This window comes from Gekko japonicus, unplaced genomic scaffold (genome assembly GCF_001447785.1).
Source record: "Gekko japonicus isolate JY-2015 unplaced genomic scaffold, Gekko_japonicus_V1.1 scaffold1331, whole genome shotgun sequence".
NCBI classification, from domain to species: domain Eukaryota; kingdom Metazoa; phylum Chordata; class Lepidosauria; order Squamata; family Gekkonidae; genus Gekko; species Gekko japonicus.
Genome location: NW_015163128.1, coordinates 488,687 through 512,098, shown reverse-complemented (window position 1 = coordinate 512,098; position 23,412 = coordinate 488,687). Strand labels below are relative to the sequence as shown.

Sequence of the window (23,412 nt, the reverse complement as noted above, 5' to 3'; positions counted from 1 at the left end):
TGGGGACTTTCTACGGAGATTTCTGATGTTGTAGCCTAGTTGTGTGCAGATTTATTTATTTAGGCATTTTTACCCCGCCCTCCCCGCGAACGGGCTCAGGGCGGCTTACAAGGGGCATGAGCCCATGCATAAAACCAGATAAAACAATGAAATCATGAATAATAATCACAATAACAATAATAAAGTGCTTTCTGTAAAGAAGATGATCTTTGAGTGGTTTTGATGGCATCAGTCATTTCCTTAAATCCTCCCCTTGGGGTGATACTGTCCAGTAGATAGTTCAAGCCAATCCCACAGTGTCAGTGCCATACAATTCATGGCGGAACTTCTGAGGGCGGCTCCTAATCCCGATGTTATCGCCACCATTGGTGGTGGTGGCGGCGGCGGCCCCTATGCGAAAGCCTAGATCTACTGATTACTTCCAGTGTCCAGAATCCATAACCTGAAATGCATGAATCTCAAGTTCAATGCCTTGGTAGAAAATAGAATCTGCATGTGTCTGTAGCTGTATAGGTTGAGTGGTGACGTCTAAAAAGGGCACTTTGAATGGGAGTATGTGTGTACGAACAGAGGTGATTTGAAAAGGCCTCTGTTAGAAGAAGAAGAGATTGGATTTATACCCCGCCCTTCACTTGGAGTCTCAGAGCGGCTTACAAACTCCTTTCCCTTCCCCTCCCCAACAGACACCCTGTGAGGTCGGTGGGGCTGAGAGAGCTCTGACAGAAACTGCTCTTTTTCAAGGACAGCTATGTCAGAACTATGGCTTGCCCAGGGTCATCCAGCAGATGCAAGTGGAGGAGTGGGGAATCAAACCCGGTTCTCCCAGATTAGAGTCCGCGCACATAACCACTACACCAAACTGTTACAAAAAATGTGATAATAATAATAATATAATGGCGCTGAGGCAGACGTTTGATGCCGAGCTCCGCGTTTTATCCACTGTTTTTATCTACTGTTTTGTCCTTCCTCGAATTTGGAAGCTGGAAGGAGGACGGAGCGAACGGCCTTGTGTGCTTTGCAATGGAGGGAGAGTTGAGAATTGTCAAGTGGCATGCCAGTGAGAGATGGACATGAAGGAATCAGGAAAAGTAGTGAATGGAGCCATTCAGGGGTCTGGTTGCAAAGCCTGTATGCACAACATGAATTTAGACCCAGCAACCACCAATGGTAGTGGCAGCACCAGTGTTAGGTTCACTGATTCTCAAGGATTGGCAGTCATGTCCCACCCAGTGTTCCCTCTAAGCTGAGTTAGGGTGAGCCAGCTCATAGTTTTTTAGCCTCCGGCCCACAGATTTTCACCTTCGCTCAGGAAGGGATGGCTCCAGAGCAAACTAATTTACACAGTAGCCAAATCACTTGCTCACAACTTTACTGCTGGTAGCTCACAAAGCAGAATTTTTGCTCATAAGACTCCACAGCTTAGAGAGAACATTGGTCCCACCCCTATATCTTCATCAAGCCTCCTAATATTTTCAGTACTGTTCTATTTCTATAAAGATCCAAGTTACAAATTGAATAAGTTATGCAAATTAGTTGTCTGGAGTTGTGTAGCTTATACTGAATGGATATTTCTGTTAAGAGGAGTTGTTAAGAGGAGTCACATATGACTTCTTTCTCTGCCATCTGTATTATATTAAAATAGGTCACCAACTTATTTTCTTTGCAGATGTTCAGAAACCATAGTTTATAATATTAAATAGCACTTGGTATTTAACTGTCGGTTGTAACATTGAATATATTTTCCAGTAGATTGGTACATTGCTTGACAAAATGAATGCATTTGTCCTTTGCATGCAAGAAAAGTAAACTTTTCCCCTAACTTCTTGTTGCAGTATGACCTTTGGCCATGTTTGCTTTGAGCCATTTTATTTCCTTCCTTGAACTTCTACTTTCTGGATTTTCAATTGATAAAGTTGACTGGTACATTGGCCTTTCATATTTGGATATTCAGTTAACAGTGTTAGCTGTACCTGTGTGTTGGAAGACTCAAGTTATTTCCCTTGTTCCGATGCCATTTATCTTTCTTTAGTTTGCTGGGGAACATGGTTCTGTTGTCCTCTAATGGTGCGCTCGATCTTGAGCATCCTGTTTCCACATGCAGATGTTGATAGTAATTTGCGTCTAACATGTTACAGTCTAACATGCATTCTTTATGGCTACAGATGACTTTGTAATCTGACAGCTCATCCTCTCTGAGATCCAGTAATGTCATCCGAAAGCTAGTCAAGTCAAGTCAAGTCAGCCTTTATTGGCATAAATTATCAGTACCATGTATACATTTAAAACCAGTTAAAACTCATATATACAATGTTAGAAGAACCTTTGGCGCAGCTTTAAAGCCAAGCAGAGAAACTTAGCCACCTTCTCTGTGATGTCCGGACTGAGATCTCTTAAAAGTCTATTCACCTTAAGTGCATCAGGGCAAGCACCCATGCTGGTTAAAAGAGAGTGTAAGTAAGTGATCCTTAGGTCCATATACAAATTGCAGTGCCGGAGAACATGAGTTGAAAGACTAATTTTCCTACAAAACTGTGTGTGTGTGTGTATAAACACACATATTCTCTGCGGTGGATATTTTGTATGTTCGTGTAACTAGCTTGACATGTAATGTAAATATTTTTTTGGAAGAGCTCTCAAAAATTAAAGAACGAAAATATTTATGTTATCTGCTGATGAAAAGAGCCTTAAACTTGCATTCGTATCATTTGCTGGAAAGGTATACTGCATACAAAAGCCATCTCCACTCCTCTCCCTTCAGAAAACAGGATCAACGTCTAGACATTTTCCCTTGATTTCTTTTTGTACATTAGCAAATGTAGTCGTAACCTTTTACATTTTATATAAATCTTCTTAATTGTATGTTTTCACTTTGTAATGTGTAGCAGAACTGGACCTAAGTGACTAGAAGAATTTTATTTTGCAAGTCTAAAAAAACGAATTCTAGCCTTTTGATGAACACATGAGTTTTGAAAAAACACATGTTCTATTAAAAGGTAGTTTTGTGGAGGAATTGTGCTTGGGAATGAGCATCTCTAAAGTGTAGCTCCCCCACCCTCAGTGTTTTTCAGCTGTTTAATTTTCACTTCACTAATATAAGAACAGTTAAGACAACAAAAACCTACTTGTCTCCATAGCACATCTTTATCCTATCATTCCTCAAGTCCAAGGTAGCGTACATGGTTCTTTCCCATTTTAGTCTTACAACAGCCCTCTAAGGTAAGTTAGGCTGAGAGCTAGTGAATGGCCCCAGGTCACACAACAAACTTCATGGCCTCCCAGATTGTAGTCCAACATTCATACTTCGCTCTAGTGCTCAAGAAAAATGGTTCTTTGGGGTCCACTAGCTACACTTCTGTCTCTGTGTTGCAAACACATGACAGGTTTAGTGGTCCAGCTTCACTGTTAACTTGACTATCTAGCTCAGGAGTCCCCAGAGCCACTGTGAGTTAGTGGTTAAGAGTAGTGGACTCTAATCTGGAGAACTGCACACGCTGTCACTGCACGGTGGAAACGTCTTTTGGCTTAGCTCAGTCACTTTCCGAACGGCTGCTTGTCGACCAGGCTTCAGGACCCGTATGTCACATCACCACACTGCCACTGCCTGGCCGGAGACATCCACTGCAGGGATTTTTGTAGCCGAGAAGTTCTTTTGCCTTTTTCCGACCTCGACCAGGAAGTCGCGACCGTCAGCTAACACCCTCCCACAAGGGAGATTGGTGTGCCCACCCTCTCTAAGGAGTGGTTCCCATTTTATCTACTCGCCGAAGCTTTCGAATCGCTGGGTGGACGATGAGCTGGGGACAACAGGCTGGCTTCTACTTTTTATCATGCTGTTTAGGTTATGCATACCTCTGATTATAACTCTTCAGCATTTCAGACAGAAGCTCTGTTTAATAGGATGCCTTTTAAATGTATATATATAATATATATTTAAAAATATTTTCTTGCATACATACAAAATAACTATACATATTAAGCTAGCTGAGAAACTCGTATCTGGCCCTGTCTGTCTTCATTTTTCAGGCATCTAATCTAGCTATCCCTTTTACATGACCTGGGCAAAAAAACCCACCTGACCACTCCCACTTTCCCACAGTGGGCACTGGGAAAGGTGTCAACAGGCACTGTGGTCCCTATAGGTGCCACAATGGGGACCTCTGATCTAACTGAACAAAATTTCAGCACATTTCTCAAGTCAGGCATTGTTTTCCATTGTTAGTGAGTATGGTCAAAACTTACGTTGTGGAAAGTACTGATTAATTATGGGCAATTCTCTTTTCCAGGTGCTGAAGAAGTGCTTTTGCTTGCCAGGAGAACAGACTTACGAAGGATTTCATTGGACATGCCGGACTTTACCGATATTATTCTGCAGATAGACAATATTAGGCATGCTATTGCAATAGACTATGATCCTGTTGAAGGTTATATATATTGGACTGATGATGATGTCAGAGCCATTCGTCGGGCTTTCCTTGATGGTTCTGGAGCCCAGACCCTTGTGACAACTGAAGTAAATCACCCTGATGGAATAGCAGTGGACTGGGTGGCTAGAAACTTGTACTGGACTGACACTGGAACAGATCACATTGAGGTTACACGGTTGAATGGGACTTCAAGAAAGATCTTAATATCTGAAAACCTAGATGAACCCAGAGCAATAGTACTCAATCCGGTGATGGGGTGAGTCTTGCACACCTTTAATGAATGTAAAAGAAATGAAGTGGTAGCCTTACCTTTGCTGGTAAGCTACAAAACCAGATATTTACATAGGGATACTCAGATTTGTTATAGACAGCTTATGCTGCCTTGCTGCCGCCGCATGTTTCTGTACTGAAATCTTTGTTGTCCTCTCAATCTGTACTTTGCATTGCTGTCTAATGCATTTGAGGCTGCCAAGCATCGAAAACTGCCATTTAGTAGGCTTGCTGACTTTAATTTCTGTCTTTTCTGCACCTTATTTAAAATGAGAAGCATGGTGATACTGTTATTCCTTTATGGATCTCAAACTCTGTGGACAGATTGGAAATAACTGCTTTGATAACCAGTTAATAGGAACATGTTCCCAAGCTAGTAAGTCAAGTTGAACTGAAGCAATACGTTTTAATAGAATTTATGAGTGTATAGGTGCTAATGTAAAGCGTCTTTTTTCTGTTCCCAACAGCTATATGTACTGGACAGACTGGGGTGAAAATCCGAAGATTGAATGTGCTTATCTGGATGGCTCAGAGAGGAAGGTCTTGGTGAACACGTCTCTAGGGTGGCCCAATGGTTTGGCACTGGATATTGAAGAACACAAACTATATTGGGGAGATGCAAAAACGGACAAAATTGAGGTAAAATGTATTTTCTGAGAAGCTATGGGAAGAACACTCTGTCTCCACACGGTTTAAGGGCTGAGCTACCATGAGGACTACTCACTTGTCTGAGGATATCAGTTCACTTTGTTTCTTAGCAATTTTATGCGTAGACCATGAACAGTTTCTCAACTGATTGAAACAATAATCAGAATGGTGGTATGTGTGTGTGTAATTAATAGTGTTGCCAAGTGCTTTCTTACCTGGAGCGGGGAACTCCCGGGTCACGTCTGGAGCGCGCGCATGTCACCCGGAAGTGACGTGACAACGCGGGGCACGCTGGGGGCGGGGCCACGACCATCCGAGGGAAAAAATCCTTACGGGAGACACTAAGAAGGAATAAAGTAGGCCAGTAACTTGCTCACAGGGAAGAATGTGTGTTGACATCTCCATTTAGCTGGCACTTTTATGAAGCAAGTTTTAATTTTTCCAGAATTTTGTTGTGAGTTTTCCTTGGCTGCAACAGTCTGCTTTGTAAATGGTACAGGGAAGATTACATATGTTTTGTAAATAACTGGACAGTTCTGTTCCATGGAAGCCCGAAATAGCCAGCATATTGCATGCCCTGTGAGAGTCTCTTACCAGTAAATTAGAAAATACATGTATGTGTGTTTTGAAGATAATTTGTTCACTATGCTAGAAAACCTTAGCGATATTAGCCCCTTACGGGACTCGGAGTCTGCAAACAGACTGAAAAAGCAATTTTGATACCACTTAATAGGAGCAGGTTTCTCACTTAAAGCTCACAAAATTCATCCGAAATTACATTTTTGGTTAGAATGTTTGTGGATACAGATGCTCTTTCTGGGTTGCCAAGTCTGATTTATATGGTGTTTTGTGTGGTAAGAAGAAAAAGTAGGGAAATTTACTTTAGTATCCTGTATTTTCATTAAACCGCTACTGCATCTTAGTATTTGGGGGATTAGACAAAATTCAGATTGCATTAAATCAACATGGGACACACACACACAAGTCCTCAGTCTTAAGGTGTGGTTTTGGCTTGCAGTAAGAACAGGAATTTTCAGTTGACTTACAGCTAAGGATGCTTGGTTGATGGCGTTTTCATTTTATTGAATATCACAAACCCCTTGTGAACTCTACACTTTCTCCCAGGTTTTCCTAAACTTGAAAACAAACTATGCTTTGTGTAGAATTCTTAATCTGAATTAGTTGTGCATTGTATACTTGGTTATTTTCTATCTTTTAGGAAAGAAATCTCCCCCCCACCCCGCATTTGGGGTAGGAACACCTCCAAAGCAGTGCAGTGTTTCCATATACCTAGGAGTGAGAGAGTTCCTTATTTATGTGTGTAAAACTTCACATGGTGAAAACAGCAGTTACTCTTTCTTGGCAGAGACCTTCCCATCTGCAGCATTCAGCTATAAATACAAAGGGCTCAGTCACTTCACAAGTACTTTATATCCTGAAGAAACCATTTGGCAAGCCCTGTCAAACTTTGCGTGACAACAGCCTTTGGGGCTTTCGCTGCAAATTTGGCACCCCGTGGTAACATTGTTCCCAGCTTTTAAAACTTTTTTGCTAAGTTAGTTTGGCAGTATGTGCAAAGGGTGAGGGGGGGAGAGGAGGGGGAAAGATGAGGAATACAGCAGATTTCACATAGTGTCTGTGGAAATAATATGTCTGACTCGACAAATTCAGCTGCCACAAAATAAACAGCATTAAATGGATTCAAAGCAAATTTAGGACTTCATTGCAAAAAGGTACTTTCCAGGAACAAACAGTAGATTAATACGGATTACAAGATTCCAGCAGAGAGCCACTGGCATCCACGTGTAGAAGTCCCTAATTCTCTTTAAAAACCAATTTTGTGGTTTGTTGGTATTATCTCTCCAGCGTTTGTCTATTGCCATATAACTGCATAATTAAAATGGTTGAGCTTTTTTTCTTACTATTGGACAGGTTCCTACTTTAAATAACCTTTGGGTCAGTAGTTAGAGTCTAACTGTTAGAATGAAATAGAATGTGCCGTGTGAGTGGGCGCTGTTTCTGATTTTAGACGTAATTTCAAATGCTTTGTAGTTTATTTTCCTGAAGGATTCAGGCTTTGTACACGGAATCTCTCTGAAGTATTGTGCAGTGCTAAAAAGTTTCTGTGAAGCATGACACAGGTCATTAGTGTCAAGCTGTACAAGCCCCCCTCCGTTTGGAAATCCTGGGAAGCTCAACTGATATTTCTTATCATTTTAGTTTTCCTAGCTTTGCTCTCTGATCAGATTTAGTAAATGGATTTGTTAATTCAGAATAGGAGTTGCCTTTCCTGTACATATATTATCAGAAAAGGCTTTCAAATTATTTATTTTAATTTATTTTATTTATATACCGCCTTTCCCATAAACGGGCTCCCCGTAAACCTCTCTGTAGAAATCAGTTTTCCAGGTAACGTTTTTGACATACTTTTAGCAATATTTAAAATGACATTTTAGCTCAATACATGATGGATTTCTCCCGATACAGGTGGCAGGATCTTTCTTCCTTTCTTTGCTGGTAATGGCTTCTACGTGATTCCTAAACATAAGCAGGCTAATCAAAGTTTTGGAAATTCATTTTCGCATCCATTAATTAAGGTGTCGATATATTGCAAACTTGGCTGCTTGTTAAAATTGCATTAAATTCTAAAAGTGGGTAAATACGTGAAAGACAACCAACATTTGGATCAAAATAATAGTCATAGGGCAAATTAGTGTAACCCTTTTTTCTCTTCAATACCCAAACTAAATTGCCTTGCCACAATGCAAGACACAGGGGGACCCCTGTATTTGCAAGAAGAGTGAATGAGAAGGCCTTCCTTTGTTTTGAAATTCTAAAGTTCGTAGGCTGTGATTTTTTTTATTTTTGATTTGCTGAAACAAAATTTTCTAGTTTAGTTTTGGAACTATAAGCAATTTGCAGTGTTGTATTTATGCAATTTACTTATAGTTTATAATGCGTTTAAATCATTAGGCAAGTTGGTTTTTTTCTACTTAAAGTGAATTGTGCATTCTTGTACACCAGAATGAACTTTTGTTTCGAAAAATGGGCAGGAGACTATTCCTGAATAATTGGAATCTGACCCTTGACCCTGCTGAACATCCTGTGTCAGAAGTAAGGCAATTGCCTTCCCACAGTCAAAAGAGAAATAAGCATTGATGATAGCAGGACTGAGCTGACTGACTTCCGCAAACAACTAAAGGGCCACTGTGGGCTGCAACAGTATAGTTTTCTACAAATCTGAAACTTAGACTACTAATTGTTTACTTCATATGACTGAAACGGAATGCTGCTTCTTATTTACTTTTTCTCTAAATTTTGGCTGTTTTGTGTGTTAAAAAGGAGCTTTAAACATAGACATGGATCCAAACTTTTGATGGTGTAAGTAGAAACTCTTGCTTGGATATGGCAGAGTTGTTTCGGATTCTGCCCCCTACTCTACTTTTGGGGAGGGGGGGCTGGGGAGTTGGACCCGAGCCAGTATCTATATCTGAACTTTCCCTGCCCAGTAAATGCTTTACTATATTTTCCAATGGGGTATCCTGCAGATTTGTCATACTGAAATGTTGAAGCACTATATATATAGGTTCTGCTCTCTTGAAGTGTCACTTCTCGTCGAAGGTTATTTTGGTTATTTAATATCAGAGTACACCTCCCTGGCTAGTGTTCATGGAATAAACGCTTTTGTGCATTTAGCAACATAAAGCTGTTTATTATTAAAGCAGGCTTCCATTGGCAAGTAAGTCGCACAAGGCTGTCTTAGTGTTTTTAAAATATAGAATAGAATGAAAATAAACTGTATTAAACGACCGCTGATACTGCCATTAGAATTGTAGTGCTGTGTTCCAGGTATGATTGGAATGTGTTAATAATCCATATGCGCAAAAGAAATACACTCTGCTAGAAGAGCAAGAGTAAAGAGTAAAGACAGGATGAAGAAAGAAGGATAGGACATAGAATGTTCAAATGGCAGTGGTGGGGTAAGAAAGCCGACATTCAAGGGAAGCCTAGCTGTGTGTGTGCCTTCTAGGAGTTATCCCTCCCTCTTCCAGCCTTGTAATTTTAAGAGCTGATATAGTAGTTTCAAAATGTGGCCTGTGCACCAACAAGTCCCTGATTCAAGTTTCATTTCAGCGTCAAGCTCATTAGCTGGTTGTAGGCAAGCCAATTTGGTGTAGTGGTTAAGTGCGCGGACTCTAATCTGGGAGAACCAGGTTTGATTCCCCACTGCTCCACTTGCACCTGCTGGATGACCTTGGGCAAGCCATAGTTCTGATAAGAGCTGTCCTTGAAAAAGAGAAGTTTCTGTCAGAGCTCTCTCAGCCCCACCTACCTCTCAGGGTGTCTGTTGTGGGGAAGGGAAAGGAGTTTGTAAGCCGCTCTGAGACACCTTTGGGTAGTGAAGGGCGGGGTATAAATCCAATCTCTTCTTCTTCTCTTCTTAGTCTCAGTCCCCCATCTGGAATATAGGGGTAATATAGAAAGTTCTGTCCTGAACTCGAATGACAAATTTATCTTGTCTGGCTTTTTGATCAAATAAGGTGCTTCGCATTACTTGGTCTTCTAGTACTTATCCCCATTAACCTTTCATTTGTCACTAAATGCGTACCATCCTATGGATGGATCATTCATTAGCAAATAGCTAAATTAGGATTTTCTTTTCCCGGTTTTGAATTCCCTTGCCTTTACAATGTGCCCTCTAAAGTTCTGCATACATGTTCATCTGGCTGTATGTGTGTGAATTGAATCCTAACCTTTACACATTGGGTTGATTCCATCACAGAGTTTCCATGGCTGGAAAGATTTCCATCTGTGGAGCAGTACTTTCTCCCCTTCCTTTTTGCTGGAGCCCTGATTCCCCCCCCCCCATTTTGTTCCCATGGGTTCAGTAGAAGCAGTATGCATGGTGCATTTGGGCTGCAGCTGGAGAGGAAAGCCAGAAAGTCACACTCTGTTGGAAATCCTTCCAGGTGTGGAAATTCTCCAGTGGATCCAGGCCACTAGCTGGATTTTCTATACAGTGCCTATGCAGGCATGCATGATTTGTAGGGTTCATTTCCCCCCAGGGTTTGAATTGTCATTGCGGCAGTTGACATATATGGAAATTGACATATTCAAGTCCATGTGTGTAGTAGGCTCTCTGCATGTGGGACCTTTGAAGGCAGAAAGCAGGTCCAGAAAACATGTCCCAACCTACCCCTAGGCTTTGGTCCATAGCTAGAATAATCTACTGGACAGGGCTTAAAAATCAGATGTTGCTGCTGTAGCGTTCGACACGGTCGACCATCAGCTACTGACTCGCCAACATAGGAGTTCGCCTTGCAGTGGCCTGCTTCTTTCCTCCAAGGTCGGGGACAAAGGGTGGCACTAGGGTAACAGCAGTCCAGGAGACACCCACTGGATTGGGGAGTGCCTCAAGGGGCAGTGCTTTCCCCAATGTTATTCAACATCTTTATGCGCCCCTTGCCCAGATTGCCCCGAGGCATGGGCTGGGGTGTCACCAGTATGCTGATGACACCCAGCTCTATCTGATATTGGTCAGCCAGTCCGGCTCCAGACCGGAAGATCTGGACCGGGCATTACAAGCCGTGGCTGGTTGGCTTAGGCTGAGCTGGCTGAAACTGAATTCGACGAAGATGGAGGTCCTGCGCCTGAGTCGGGGTGGGGGTAGGGATCCGTTGGTGCCAGCGCCAGAGGTGAGGTTTGGGAGTGCTCCTGGAGCCTCCTTAACATTGGAGGCCCAGGTAGCAGCCACTGCCAAGTTGGCCTTTTACCATCTTCAGCTGATTAGGCAGCTGGTCCCCTTCCTCGACCACAACGATTTGGCGACAGTGATCCGTATGATGGTTACCTTGAGACTAGACTACTGTAACACTCTCTACATGGTGCTGCCCTTGTCGCAAATTCGGAAGCTGCAGCTAGTGCAGAATGCTGCGGCCAGGCTTATGATGAGTCTCCCCAGGTGGGAGCACATCCAGCCTGTGCTAAAGTCACTGCACTGCCTGCCAATAGCATACCGAATTCGCTTCAAGGTGCTGGTTCTTACCTTTAAAGCCCTATATGGCCAGGGTCTGACATACCTGAGGGACCACCTTTCCTCATATATACCCCAGAGAGCACTACGGTTGGGATCACAAAATCGATTGACCCTCCTGGGTCCCAAGGATGCCAGGCTTGCTACTTAGGGCCAGTGCCTTTTCAGTGGCAGCTCCATACTGGTGGAACGAGCTCCTGGAGAAGATCATGGCCCTGCGGGATCTTTTGCAGTTCCGCAGGGCCTGCAAGACGGATCTCTTCCACCAGGCCTTCAACTAAGGAGCTGCCACCACACCAACATCAACAACTTTAATTATAGAGCCCTGGCCCTTGGCTTTGACACCTAGCCTGCGCCGTCCTTGTATGAGGAAGATCTTGAGCAGAATGACTGTGAGATCTTTGTGTATACTCTTAAGTAAGCCATTTTAAATAACTAATCACCACTGCCAGCACTTTATGAACCACAATTTATTTATAATTGAACTGTTTTTAGAGGATTTTATGTGGTTTTAATTGTTTTTTTTTTGTACTGACTAATGTAAGCCTCCCTGAGCCTGCTCGCGCGGAGGGCGGGGTATAAATCAAACAAATAAATAAATAATAAATAGTTTCTGATCTAGAGTTGACATCCAATTTTTTGATGAGCCTGGCTAGGCAAACTGACAGAATATAAATACCTTTCACTCATACTCTCTGACTTGGAAAGCAGAGCCTGTAATTCTGGATGAAACAGTAATCATACATCAGCCTTTTGCAATGTCTTGTTACATTTCCCAGATTTATGACATGCTGTAGTCTTAATGAACAAGAACAGGGGTGGCCAGACTTGCTTCATGTAAGAGCCACATAGACTAAATGTCAGATGCTCGAGAGCCACAAGGTGACTTCGGAGGAAGAGGTGGGTTTGGGGGAAGTGGCTTGAAAGTGACATCACAGGAAGGGGTGGGGCTTGGTGTATTATGTGACATCATTGGAAGGGGTGGAGCTTAGGAAGTGACATCACCTGACCTCTGACCTGGAAGTGACATCACAGGACATGACAACACGAGGTGATGTCACATCCTTGCTAGGCATCACCCTCAAAACTCCCCTTCTGATTTATTTTACAAAGTCATTGTTCTTCAAAATGTGTTAAACATCTTAACAAATTGTCCCCAAAAAGTCCTGGTATCAATTGTTTTATTGAAGAAACTGAAATTTCTTGAAGAAACTGAAATGTATAGTTATACCCAGATTCACCAGTAGGGAGATTTTGATAGCGAATAAACTGATAATTGCTCCATATAACACATTCCAAAGGGATCTGAAAACAAAAGTGCATCCACGTGCATTTTTAAAAACAGCCTGCAAAAATATATAAGCAATATAGATACCAAGTTCTTGCTCTCATGATGTCAAGTATTATGATGGTCACATCTGCCCCCCACTATAGGTGAAGGTAAAGGTTCCCTTGCTCGAAAGCCAGTCGAATCCGACTCTAGGGTTGCGATGCTCATCTCCGTTTCCAAGCCGAAGAGCCAGCGCTGTCTGAAGACGTTTCCGTGGTCATGTGGCTGGCATGACTAAACACCAAGGCGCACGGAACGCTGTGACCTTCCCACCGAAGCGGTACCTATTTATCTACTTGCAATTTCTTGCTTTAGAATTGCTAGGTTGGCAGGAGCTGGAACCAGAGACGGGAGCTCACTCCGTCATGCAGCACTTGGGTCTCGAACTGCTGAACTACTGACCTTCCGGTCTGCAGTTCAGCGTCTTAACCACTTGAGCCACCACGGCCCCTAGAGTAAGGTTAGGGTTAGTTTAATTAAACCATGGATTTGCTTTATGTCTGAATTCAGCTAAAATGTATGCCCTCTCATATGTAGCAGAGAGTGAATTTCTGCACAGTTGACTCCAGATGTGCATTTACAGTTTTCAACTGTTTCTCAGAGGGGAGAAAGGTTTTATTGTATATTGGCCAGTAAGACTATGTCAGCAGCTAGGGTCTCTCTGCATTTCTTCTCATAGAAACACTTGGGCCAGTTGAAGTTGAACTGATGTCTGCAGTGGTGGGAATTCTTTAAAGTGTGTATTCAGCCTCGTAGAAGCGTTCCGTGCCCTGATGAGACAGCAGTCACTCAAAAGGGGAAACTTCCCTCCCAACTTTGATTGACTAGAGTCATCCTGTGGGAAAGGAAGCTAACTTATTCTAAACTGTAGGTGACCCTTGCCTTTTTTGTGGGCAATAAAGACATAATGGGGGCCCAGCTAAGGTTCAGCGGGACCCCCACAGCCATCTGCGCACTTCATTGGCAGAAGTGGCTTTCACTTGAACTTGCATTTGACAAGTGTGTTCTGTCTTTCTCATTCAGAAGGGTCCTTCAAAGCCAGCTAATTGAAATGCTTGCATCTCTCCCTTTCTCCTTTTGCTTCTCCCCCCCCTCCCCAGATTTGCTTAAATTGCAGAGCACTAGTCTTCACTGTTAATGAGCAAAAACACATGCATTTCGTAAGAACTCCGTAGGAAACTTTTAGGATTCTCCCCATCTCATTCTGGTAGGTGAGAGTCTGGTTTTAATTTTTAAAGCAGTTTTCACCCCTCCAACTTTCGGTTGTGCCCTTAAAAATCCCTTTTGTGCTCATAGCCCTGGACCTTATGAAATGAAACACAAATCAGTCCCCTGGAATAAAAGGTTGCATGTATGCCTTGTGGCATTTGGAATGAAACTATTCACTGCCTGAATGACTATAAATAGAAAGCCCTGAGCTGTCTATTTCCCTGCGCCCTGCAATGGAGCCTCCTTCCCAATAAAGGGTGACTTTTAAAAGAGAACTTTGTTCTTTCCATGTGGCTGTTGAATCGCTTAGGAATTGTCCTTGCACCTCTGGTTAGAAGGCATTAATCTCAAATTTATTATTAACCGGAGCATTCTTTCCCTTTTTTTTTCCCTAATAAATGTGTATTCTTAGACCTGTAGCCAGATATGCCCATCTCATCAGTGGAGTCCCTTTTAAAATTCTGAATGCAGAACAAACATGGTTCTCTTTCCATTTTGCTCCTGAAAGCTTTCTTCTGGCTGTATTCCAGCTGTCGGCTCCTTTTTATCTTGTATTCATTCTTTAATAAGAAGGCTAAATTAGTGGCACACAGGTTTTTTCAGGTTTTGAGAGACAGGACAAGAATTGTGATTTTTTAAAAATTATTATTATTAATAATAATATTATTATTATTATAAAAGATTCAGTTCTCCCAATGGACTTCTGAAGTTGCCGACATAAGAACTCCAATAGCTTACTGTTGCAGTTCTTTAGGCAATTTGTTTGGTCGATTTGTTCATTATGAATGCTCAGAAATCCGGTGTTGTGCAGTTATGCAAATGACTTGTCAGATTTTTCTCTCTCTCTTCTCTTTCGTTTTTTTCATAAAGGAACCAAGAGATGGGGGCAAAAGAGGGGTGTTGCTCATTGACTAGTGCTGTTCCATTGGCTCTCATGGGACTCCATGAGTGTAAGAGGCCAATAAATCATCCGCCTGAGCAGGCATTTTTTAAAACTTTTGCATCACTATTTCTGGTTAGAGATTTTCTTCTGGCACCTACATACATTCATTTACTGTCATATGTACATTCAAAGCACTGAGAAATAGTTTGTATGTATTTGCATCCCAATTTTTCATGGTTGTTTTATTGTTGTTCATTGTCAACAACTTATAGCCAGTTACACACTCTTCAAAAACTAGTGTATTCTGAAGACTTGAAGAAACTTCTTTCATTAGGAATTAATATAGAAACGGCCAGATTCCAATGTCTAGGAAGAGACAATGGAGAAAATACAAATTTAACTGAGCCACAAGAAATAAGTAGCTTCAAATTGTTTTGGACTTCTTTGATCCCTCTCCATTGAATATCGGCAGATGGAAATGTTATAAAGGGTTGCATTGGTTTTAACCAATACCTCTTTTCTTCATTATCGGTCATCCCTTGGTTTTTATGATTGCAATCACTGTTCATCCACATGCTGATTCCAGTGTAATGCTCCATATGTTTTGCTTGTCACCTTTTATTGTAAGACTTCCTTCACCTAACGTGCTCCCTTTTTGCTTTGGCAGTTCCTATAGGTAGTCCTGCTGCCTTTTCCCTTTCTGGCTTTTCCTTGGGAGCCTGTTGTGAACCATTGAAGACATTGAATTCTTTGTCAGTTTTCATCTTGCTTTGTCTCTGGTGACTTTGTCCATTACTTGCTTTGCAAGTGTTGTCTGTCGTCCATTCATAGCTGAAGAATTTCCCTTCAGTTGATCACGATTTCCTCTTGTCTACAGTAGCTACATGTACCAAAAAAATACCCCCCACACCAAATTAATCACCTGTTCTTTATGGTTGCTGCTATGTTGACACATTTTGTGAATATCCTCTGGGTATTTTAATCTTTACCAAAAAAAAAAAAGGTCTTAATATGGTACTAATTATTACGCAAAGAGTTCTTTGAGAACTTGATTATAAACGGAAATGTCTGTACCTAAAATGTCTGTACTTTTAAATATAAATCAATGCTCTTTATTATTTAATGCTAACTCTTGCAAAATATGTTCAACTTTGATGTACAGAAATGCAAATTAATATTGAAATACCAACATAATAATTGTTAAAGTATGTTAGTTTATTTAAAAATGCATATATGGACACATTTAAACTATCCTTGTTCGTTTGCTGTTTTTCCGAATTACATAATAGTTTAGATGAGAATCATTAAGTAGCAGTGCTGCAATTAAAGTGAAAGTAAAGGGTTTCCCTTGCTCGAAAGCAGTCTGATTTAAATTGAAGGGGTTTAAGTTATTGCCGTTGTTCCCATTACCAAGTCCCTCTTAGTAATTGTCACATTTTACAAAGATTGAAGGTATAGAGCAGTGATGGGGAACCTTTTAGAGACCGAGTGCCCAAACTGCGACCCAAAACTCACTTATTTATCGCAAAATGCCAACACGGCAATTTAACCTGAATACTGAGGTTTTAGTTTAGGAAAAACAACTCATACATTAACTTAAGATGATCCAAACAAAGTAAGGAAAGCAATCCAAAATGCTTTCATTTACTTAAAATTATTTGGCAGAGAATTCGACACTTTAATGATGGTCTAGGCCTGGCTGAGGCGATGGCACGCGTGCCCACAGAGAGGGCTCTGAGTGCCACCTCTGGCACCCGTGCCATAGGTTTGCCACCACTGGTATAGAGGAAGAGGGAAGGAGGGACTGCCGTGGTGGCAGACTTCTAAGGTCTGTGCACACCACAGTCTGCTGAATGAGCATAGACAGAAGGCGAGGCCTGGTTGCAGCCCCGCCCTCCTCTGTATCAAATGACCCTTGCTTTGATGTCTCCAAAGGGTTTAAATGAAGAGCAAAGGCAGATTTATAATGGAAGTCTAGCCGCACCAAAAAACTAGCGTAAGCCGTTACCTAAGCATGCTGTTATTTCCCTCCGCCAATATTAATTGCTTTCTTGGGTCTGAATCTCAAAACTTCGGTGGCTTGTCCTGAGGCTGAATATTTCGCTGTCTCGGTTTCTGGTTCGTATTTTGACGTTTAGATGTTAAAAGGTTAATTACTTACTGCGCAGTCGGTGTGAAAGATTTCCGTGCACTAATATGCAAATCACGATTGTATATTTGTACAGTTCATAAATACATTTGTGAAGGGCTATAAGAGAAAAGATGCTGCATGCATTTTATCTCTGTGCTGGACGTATGTGTAGCCTCTGGTCCCATTAATGTTGTTTTGAAGAGGAAAAAGGAGTGCACCATGTCGTCGGCTGCAGTGGCCAAAGAAAGATTGCTCTTAAAAGAACGTTCTGCTCCCATGACTGCTGCATAATACATTTCCCTCTCCTTTTCTATGTGACATTTCCCCTTACTAGGAATGCCATATGGAACTTGCTTGGTAACAAAGGGATTAAGATGCTTTCCTTGCCTATGGTGTTAGTGGAAGATCTTAAGCTTACCTAAAGGAGAAAGTTTAGAAGGCTTTTCTCTAAATTGGTGCATGGTTTTCTGGATGCTATCAAAGATAAATGTTCATGTTTAGCTTTCTTCTTCTTCTTCTTCTTTTTGCACTGCTGGTACAAAGATGTGGAGTGCAAAGAAGGGGGGGAGGAACAACTTTGACAAAAGCTGATTATCATCCTTTGCGCCTGGCTTGGTTAATACCCCATCTGAATGTCGTTAGACATACCCAAGCTATTTTGTGGTCTTCATTCTCCTGACATGTAGCCAAGGTAATAAGTTTAAATGTAATGAAGTGTTGTTCTTGTACCCTAGTCGGCTTTAATTGTAAAACATATGGAACAGAAAAACAGAAGTATGTGTTGAAAAGAGTAAAACATACTACAGCTTAAGATAATATTTTTGGAGCCAATGACAGCCATTTGAGCACCAGTACTTAAATGTAAGATGTAGCCAGGGCTTTTTTTGTAGAAAAAGCCCAGCAGGAACTCATTAGCATAATAGGCCACACCCCCGACAGTGCAGCTCCTTAGCCTATTAGGCCACACCCCCATGCCTTCCCTTGGCTGTGGGGAGACCAGGCAAGCCAGCCCTTGAACAAGCCGGGGAAGGCACAGGGAGGCATTTAAATGCCTCCCCGATCCTTCCAGGGCCCCACCACCACCCCACCGCCTCGGAGTTGCTGGGGGGGGGTCACCGCTCTCCAGGCCTTCCCTCTGTAGCCACGCACACAGAGGTTTTGGCCGTAGTGGGCATGGCCAACTCTGAAGCTAGCCGGAACTCCGTTCCTGTGCGTTCCTGCCCAAAAATAGCCCTGGATGTAGCACGTCCTAATTCTAGTTGTACATAGCAGTATATTGGATGGCTGAAACTTTAGCATAAAGAGGTACTTTGTGATGAAACACATATCTCAGCAACAGATGCAAATATTTGTGGATTATTAAGAAGTCTGGAGTTGCCATCGGTATTTAGAATACTATGGTTGCCATTGGTGTTCATTGTTAGGACACCAGCTTGCTCTTTTAGTCCATTGTATATCAAGCAAGTAATAGGTCCTAAGGAAGGCACAGTAATGGCCACATTAAATGTGATGGCAGCAAACCAATGAATCTGCTGTTGAGTACCGTTAAACAGTGTGTGTGTGTGGGGGGGACACACTTAAAACACAGCATGTTGGGAGCTGAACTACTTCCTTTAAATAGTTTATTTCCCATCTTGGAGGCAGTCTGGCATTTTAAAGATTCTGTCTGGTGTACAGTACCATCTATGCCTATGTTTCAGGCCATTCTCTCATTTCAACATCAATAGACGCATTCAGCATGTAGTTATGGATTTTCACCCAGACTGCAACTGGGAAGGGATATTTACCTGGGATCCAGGTAAGAGTTAGGAGCAATGGAAGTGGGATTGTGAACAAAATATATTTATTCTAGGATGAAGAGAGCGTAGTGAGGGAGTGTTAGCAAATGCTGCTAGAATCTGGCATTCTCAGCGTTCTCAGGAGCCGATGGGTCACAGCCAGAGGTCATTTCGGGGGGATCGCAGTTCCCCCGGGTGAGGTACGGGGGCGGGGCACATGATGAAGCCCCGCCCCCTGCTTCCGGCCGCCCCGCATCTGGCCCTTATTCAGCCAGGAGGAGGCAGGAGAAGAGGGAGGGTAAGTTGCTTCCTCCCTGCCTCTCCCCGTGGAGCTGCAAGGCCGGCGGCAGCGGCCGGGACCGTTGGGGGCGGGGTGTGTGGCCTTATGACACACTTCCGGTGATGTCAGGGGGTGTGGCCTTATGACACACTTCCGGTGATGTCAGGTGGTGTGGCATATGCTAATGAGTTATGATAATGAGTTCCCCTAGCTCTTTTTCTACGAAACGACCCCTGGTCACAGCCAATGTGCCATATTATTGCCTACTGCCAGTCTTGTGTTTCGTGAAAATTTTAGCATTTGGCATGTCCGTCTGCCTGTAGCTATTTAGTTTAGACCACTCTAGATTTCCTTTATCCATTGGTTGTATGTGTGTGCTTAGTGCACACCAGTTACTAGATGGTTCTAAACCAGACAGATACAACTCATCTAAATATTCTCTGTGGCTCATGAATGGGTGAAAGGAAACCTTAAATACATCCTCATGAGTACTGGTTACCGTGGGGAGGGCTGCCAGCCAGTGTTTAAGTTGCACAATGTATTTAGTTTCCCTGAACATGGATCCTTAAAGCCTTCTCTTAAATGGATAAATTTATTATTTATCGTATGGCAGTGTTACACACAGGAAGCATATAACAATGTAAAATATGTAGCCAAATAGATACAAGTATGCAGACAGATTGGGCAAATCCCCTAAATACTAATAAATACTAAATACTGATATCCGAATAAATAAAACCAGTTTTCTATCTACAGGTGTGATCTCAAAGCATTCATTACATGGACTAAAATGGCTCAAGTGGTTAAGACGCTGAACTGCAGGCTGTGGAAGGTCAGTAGTTCAGCAGTTCGAGACCCGAGTGTGCCGCATGACGGAGTGAGCTCCCGTCTCTAGTTCCAGCTCCTGCCAACCTAGCAGTTCGAAAGCAAGAAATTGCAAGTAGATAAATAGGTACCACTTCAGTGGGAAGGTAACAGCGTTCCGTGCGCCTTGGTGTGTAGTCATGCCGGCCACATGACCACGGGAACGTCTTTGGACAGCGCTGGCTCTTCGGCTTTGAAACTGAGATGAGCACCGCAACCCAAGAGTCGGATTCGACTGGCTTTCGAGCAAGGGAACCTTTACCTTTAATCTTGAGTTTAAATGAGGGCATTACTTAGTATCTCTCCAAATATTTTGCAAGCATATTTGTACTTATGTAGCTATAGGCAATGAAAGTCCCTGATATATGAGTGTACATACATTAATGTATGACATTCTTCATATATATATGAAGAATGTCATACATTAATCTGTATTTAGTGAAAAGAGCACAGTTCCCAGAATCTTAAGTATTGTAAAAGTTGTTGTCCAGCGGAGTTGGGAGGGGTATGAAGGAAGAGAAAATGGGATGCATAATTGATCCTTCCTTTTAGAATTCTGTCATGAACTTCTAGCAAGACAATCAGAAATGTAATGTATCCCGCTCTAATTCTGTTGGTGGGCACCTTATACACTGTATGTAATATGCTAGTTTACTATCCTGTTACTGTTTTGTAGTGCCAGATGTAGGGATAGGTCTTTCCTTCCTGGAAACGGACACATCCATATTGACAAGGCAGCACAGGAAGGGAAATACAAGTTTTTCTGTGTGTGCATCAGATAAATTGTCATTTTGAACTTGACAAGTAGAGATGCTAATTCTTGCTTCTTGCTGTGTTGCCAGAGGCTTGGCTTCAGGAGTATTTTAAAATTGAAAAGTCACGTGCATGTTTGTAGACTGTCATATTCGGAATATGGTATTCCACTGGGAACTTGTAGTCCGTTTTCGTTCCCTAAAATATATATGAAACTACTGGAAAAGAAGCTGCGATGGCTCTAGTGGTTAAGATGCTGAACTGCAGGCTGTGCAAGGTCAGTAGTTCAGCAGTTAGAGACCCGGGTGCCGCATGACGGAGTGAGCTCCCGTCTCTAGTTCCAGCTCCTGCCAACCTAGCAGTTTGAAAGCAAGAAATTGCAAGTAGATAAATAGGTACCACTTCAGTGGGAAGGTAACAGCGTTCCGTGTGCCTTGGTGTTTAGTCATGCCAGCCACATGACCACGGAAACGTCTTCGGACAGCGCTGGCTCTTCGGCTTGGAAACGGAGATGAGCACTGCAACCCTAGAGTCGGACTCGACTGGCTTGCAAGCAAGGGAACCTTTACCTTTACCTTTACTGGAAAGTCTATTCCAAGAGAATGCTTATAAAAGTATACAATAAAGATTGCAAAGTTTAATTGAACCCTGTTGCAGTTAAGGCCGTAGTCCAATTCAATTAAAACAAACTTAAGTCCTTGATAACATGGATTTTAAAGTTGCATAAACACTTCCGTGTCTTGATTGCCCACAGGGAATTGTCTCGTATTGGGCTTGGCATCCCTTTCTAAACTTAGCCATTAAATCACTATAATTATGACAATAAAATTGTCTAACTCTGGTATGCCTTATCGTGAAGCTGTTGTCTCCTGTTTTTAAAAAATATAATGAATAGTTTGGTGCTTAAGTCAGAAGGACTGTCCTACCAGTGTTCTTACGCATGACGTGTCCTGTCTTAAAAAGAGGAAAGAAGCAAGAATAATGTCTATCCTTTTCTTTCAAAAGTTCAGACGTTAATCTTGATCCAGCAGTAGGATTCCAGAGATGACGTTGTGTCTCAGCATGTCCTTGGTTGTTGTGAAAAGCCAGTGAGTGAGTGCAGAATGCTGTATCTTTTGTTTTAGGAGCCTAGTGTAGACTAGAAGTGTGCATAACTTCTGTTTTACTGGACTATTGTTTTTATTATTTTCTCAATTTAACCAATTTTAAAAATGTTGAATTGAGTTAGCTTACATTTCAGAGCCTCTGAGGTCTAATTGATGACCCCCTAGGATGGAGCAGTTGAATCTCACTCTTCAAGAGCACTGCTCTGTACCTGATATACCAAAAGGGCATCTAACAGTCATGACCTGTGCATAATATGCAAATATAATGTGTCTCTCGAAGTGAACAGACAGAGGGCGATTTCTCACTAGAGCTGCCTCGCAGCACAGCCGCCGTTTGCCACGACACAAACATGTCAATTTCACACCCAAAGCTCCGGGGCTGCATTTTGACTCGCGGCTTCGCCCGATTTCCTACGCAGTTTCATGATCCTGGTTTTTGAGGATCATGAAACTGCGGAGGAAATCGGGCGAAGCCGCGAGTCAAATGCAGCCCTGCAGTCTTGGGTGTGAAATTGACATGTTTGTGTTGGGGCAAACGGCGCTGCGCTGCGAGGCAGCTCTAGTGAGAAATCGCCCAGAAAGTATCTGGAATAGACTGTCTAGCTAGGAATTTGAGACAATGGCAGCAGAACGGAGCAAGTGACATTACTGACTCATTTTGTAAAAATGCAAATGGAGCAAATGTATAAAATAGCCTTTTTCACGTCAGATTTCACTAAAATGCAACAGGCTCAGTCCAGCGAAAACAGCTGGTTTCCCCTCCCTTTCTATAAACCTTTCTGGTTTATATATCTATATGTACTTTTTCATTCCATCACTAAAATTTTCTCCTCAGAATAATATCGCAAACCTTTCCTGTACACAAATTAGTATGTTGATACTACAGGGTTGTCCCTTTTGTGAAAGTCAGGGAAATGGAAATTGGTCAGGGAAAGTCGGGGAAATTGGTGAGAAGTCAGGCAAAGTCAGGGAAATTGTGATTAAAATATATTCAAGCCGTGGATTTTTGACCTGCTGCTGCAAGAGCCTGATCTGTTCTTGTGGCAACTGGAATAGAGAAGGAGCAGAATACAAGTAAAACTTAATGATGCCCTTTCCCAGCTCCACCTTTTTCTCACCTCCACCCCCAGCAACCAGCCTAATGTGTTTGTTGAGCTCTGTCCCTGCATGATTTCCAAGGTCTGCCTGTAGCATTTGCAAAGCAAGGCTAGTTTAAACGTTTAGCAATATACAAACTTTAAACATCTAATTGTTTTCATCCCTACCTGCTAGTACTGCATTTAACTTACATATAAAGATAAGCATGTTTTTGGGTCATGCTTGAGTATGGAATGGACGTTTTGTGTCTCCTGCTAAACATGAAGCTCAACATAAAAAAAAACTAAGATCATGGCATCCGGCCCCATCACTCCTTGGCAAATAGAAGGGGAAGTCATGGAAGTAGTGACAGACTTCACGTTCCTGGGATCCCAGATCACTGCAGACTGTGACAGCAGCCATGAAATTAAAAGACACCTGCTCCTTGGGAGGAAAGCGATGGCAAACCTAAACAGCATGATAAAAAGTAGAGACATCACCCTGCCAACAAAAGTCCGCATGGTCAAAGCAATGGTATGCCCAGTAGTCATGTATGGCTGCGAGAGTTGGACTATAAGGAAGGCCAAGCGCCGAAGAATAGATTCTTTTGAACTATGGTGCTGGA

General features: G+C 42.4%; 1 protein-coding gene across 1 annotated transcript in view; it reads left to right on the top strand.

Annotated features, from left to right (window-relative positions):
• The window catches only part of LRP5 (LDL receptor related protein 5), a gene marked incomplete at its 5' end in the record, with an annotated part of 120,917 nt that overhangs the window by 15,652 nt on the left and 81,853 nt on the right, over window positions 1–23,412 (top strand). Inside the window, 2 exons of the mRNA XM_015406923.1 lie at window positions 4,284–4,680; window positions 5,162–5,333. Of these exons, the coding sequence (XP_015262409.1) occupies window positions 4,284–4,680; window positions 5,162–5,333 (569 nt within the window). The remainder of the gene's footprint in view (window positions 1–4,283; window positions 4,681–5,161; window positions 5,334–23,412) is intronic.